This window comes from Corylus avellana, chromosome ca1, assembly GCF_901000735.1.
Source record: "Corylus avellana chromosome ca1, CavTom2PMs-1.0".
Taxonomy (NCBI): Eukaryota; Viridiplantae; Streptophyta; class Magnoliopsida; order Fagales; family Betulaceae; genus Corylus; species Corylus avellana.
The window spans coordinates 4,400,170-4,403,485 of record NC_081541.1 but is presented as its reverse complement, the minus strand read 5'-3'; the positions used below and the strand labels follow the sequence as shown (position 1 = coordinate 4,403,485).

At 38.2% G+C, this 3,316-nt stretch overlaps 1 protein-coding gene across 1 annotated transcript; it reads right to left on the bottom strand.

The window, feature by feature from the left end:
• Positions 1 to 1,950: 1,950 nt before the first annotated feature.
• Positions 1,951 to 2,957, bottom strand: LOC132167739 (protein VACUOLELESS GAMETOPHYTES-like). The gene is made up of 2 exons (XM_059578764.1): positions 2,130 to 2,957; positions 1,951 to 2,025 (listed from the first exon to the last, which is right to left on the bottom strand). Exons 1-2 carry the CDS (start codon positions 2,955 to 2,957, stop codon positions 1,951 to 1,953), a joined length of 903 nt encoding a protein of 300 aa, XP_059434747.1.
• Between the last annotated feature and the right edge of the window lie 359 nt (positions 2,958 to 3,316).

The window sequence follows — 3,316 nt, the reverse complement described above, 5'->3', positions numbered from 1 at the left end:
AGCTAATATGAAGTGTACGTGTTTCAAGTAAATAAGCGATGAACAATTTTTTTTTTAGTTAGGTTGGAGAATTTTTTTTGAACTTAATTTATTAAATATAGCATGCAATTTGCACATAAATGTATGTGAAAATCATTTAAAAATGCATCTATAATAAAATATGCCTTTGCGAAAAAGAGGGGCTAGAATCCACTTTACTTGCGGCGGAGATAAACCATTTTATAGTCAAGATTTTATTTTGTGACATTTAATGGTGTATATAATGTCACGTGTTGAATACGTTACCAAGTCATTCAAAAATTTTGAATGACGTTAAATTCAAGAAAATAAAATGAAATGGCTAGCGAAATGAAGAGGATCATATTCCTGCACACTTTCAAATGCGATGGGTTCGAAGAAACGCTCCTAGCCTGCCCATTTTACGAAGTGGTCTCTCGAGCCCTAAAGCAGTTCCTAACTAATGGTTGTGCATATCCAACATATGTGCATACTTATCTACATGTAACTCAATACAAGCAACCAAGATGAGTAATAACTAATGAGCCTCAGTATGAGAATATCTTATTTTGTAAATTGCTATGTTTAAATTTTAAATTGTAGAAGTTGAGATAAATGAACTTTGAGAAGAGTTGCGCCTGAAACGACAAATGAAGGTGATAAAAGAAACCCATGAAACTATGAATAAGATCGAGGACAATAAAATCTTGATTTATCAGCCATTCTGAGAATAAAGAAAGAGGATATAATTGACCAAAAACACTTATAGTAGTCCAACACCTGCTTTCAGTAGTCGAACACCCGCTTTCCATCCCTTCAGCATCGTAGTCTCTGCGCATTTCTCGATTAAGCTGGATTGTATAGATGGTAAGCTCTCGCGTTTCTTTTTTAACGCCTCGATATCTCTATCGAGTTTATCAAGAGCCTTGCTTCCTTGCTTTTCAGCATAAAGACCAAAATGAACATGTGCAACTCTCTTCAAATGATCAAAGACAAATTGAATTCTAAATCCCGCTAACTTTGAGATTTCCAAGATTGTCCACCAGTTGAGAAGATCATTTGTGGTGATATCCACAACTTTGGTATTTATCATGCAATATATGCAGTCACATAACATGAGGAAGAAATAAAGTTTCACCTTTGGACTTAAGTTGGACTGGGCACTAACATCCCCGTATTTGAAAAGCAAGTCCTTCAAGATAGGGGCCAACTTTCGAGTAATCTTGTAATCCTCAAGATCGACAACCTCTTCTTTTACAGGCAGCCTATAGCAAAACTTGAAATTCGAAATCTGAGCATCTTCCTTTGTATCCCGAAATTCTATAGGAATCTCTATGCCAATATCAACAAATTTCATGAATTTTGTGTAAGCCTCGTCAACCTCGAAATTAAATTCTGTCCATCGATCTTCTGAAGTAATTGTTTTCCAAAATTCCTTATTCCCTACCGAAGAACTAGCTCTATGAAGATTAACATTCAATTGAAATTTCTCTGCTTTACTCAAAGAATTAAAAATATCAAACAAGGTTAAAGCCGGCTTGGTCACGAGTTCTTGTTTCTCGCGAATCAAATTTCCAAACTGTCCAAAAGGATTCCTCAGCTCCACATCTCCATGTTCTCCCTTTAGCAATGATACTACCTGAGAACCAACCAAATATTTGAGTCACCAACATGAACCCATTGTAAAAATTTTGTTAAGAGGAAATCATAGTGGTGCCAAATTATTTATTTATTTCCCTAGCGCGCTGTAAGTTATTATTTTAACTTTGAAATCAATCTTCAACAATATATAAGATTTGATATATGAGCAATTGCTTAAGTACCTCTGAGATGACGCAAGAAATTCCGGCAACAAAAGGACATTCCTTGCAATAATAAATGGGCAAGAATGGGTCTCTTTCTTTCTCACAAACATTACAATAGAATTCGTCCCGCTCGCAATCCTTTTCATCTTCAATGGGACAAATTGTAAGGATAAGGGGATGAATGTGGGATTTGTGTTGAATGGTATATGGTAATGGACCACAGCTAAGATGGAGATTGAAGTCACAATGCAGATCTAGACATCTGAAAGCGTATGATTCACAAGTACTGGATTTGCAAGCGCTGCAGTTCTTGATCAGTTCATCAACTTTTTTATCGATGTCCAAGAATAGTAGAAGGTGATCGTGGCCTTCGTATGTTATGGCAGGCATTATCACACTAGCGCATTCGGCGTCCAAGCAAAAGCTAGTCTTCGTATTGTTACAGTACTCACAAAAGTAGGCGAAGCAGCCGAAGTACTGTATCCCCCAGATATGCCTGCGACAGGCATTGCATTTAACATCAGCATCATCATCATCATCCTTCGTGATGCGTTTTGGCTTCTTGATGGGTTTTCGGGTGAGAGGGTGGTATGGATGAAAGGGATGTAAAATCTCTTCCGGCAAGTTAAAACACGAGGGATGGAGAAAGAAGCCACATGGGAGGCAACCATAGGTCTTCGGGTCCGAGCAGTATGCTCCACACACGCGGCACCTAATGTGATGGGCAGGTATGTTCTCGAAGACTAGAAATGGATGCTCATGGTGGCTAAAATGTAGTGTAGGAACAGGGTGGTCCCTTTCTTCTTTCGCTAGCCTTATAAAAGCGCACTTAACATCAACCACGATGGACTCGCACTTGTCGCAGCTGAAGGCGAAGCTCCTGAAAGGCTTGGCACAAACATAACAGTGAGACCACAATTCTTGGTGTACTAGCAGGGAAAGAGGGTGTGGGTGAAGAAGGGGGTTGTGCAACTCCTGCGGTAGATTTGCACATGATTCGTGCAGGGAGAACCCACAATCAGATTCCCTGCAACTGTAGATCATCACACCTCCATCGCAGTGTTCTCTGCTGCATCCACTGCAAATAAAAGGATATTTCCTTTCACTCAGCGATAACTCATGCTGGTGACCGGGATGCTTAATAATCTCATCCATCTCTCTGTATTTCTCTCTAGGTATATATGCTTATTAAGTGTTCACTGAAGACCCCTAAACTTTCTTAAACTTCAAAATCTCACAATTTGGTCCCCTAATATTTCAATTGCTCTCAACATGGATCCTCCATTAGATTTCAAACGTTACATAACGTTTATACTCTTGACTTTTATATAAAATTCCAACTTTACCCTTAATTCCAAAACATTTTTTAATTTTTAAACAGATGAAAATCAAGGATATTTTGGTCTTTTTGGTATTTCTAACGGTTAAAATTGATTGAGGGGTCCAAATTAATTGCAATTGAAAGTTCGGGAGACTAAATTGTGAGATTTTAAAGTTTATGGGGAGTTTGTCAA

Coding starts and splice junctions, on each gene's coding strand:
- LOC132167739 (XM_059578764.1), bottom strand. CDS start 2,957: ATGGATGAGATTATTAAGCATCCCGGTCACCAGCATGAGTTATCGCTG. Junction 2,026..2,129: donor TCTTGGACATCGATAAAAAA/GTTGATGAACTG, acceptor TCTCCATCTTAG/CTGTGGTCCATTACCATATA.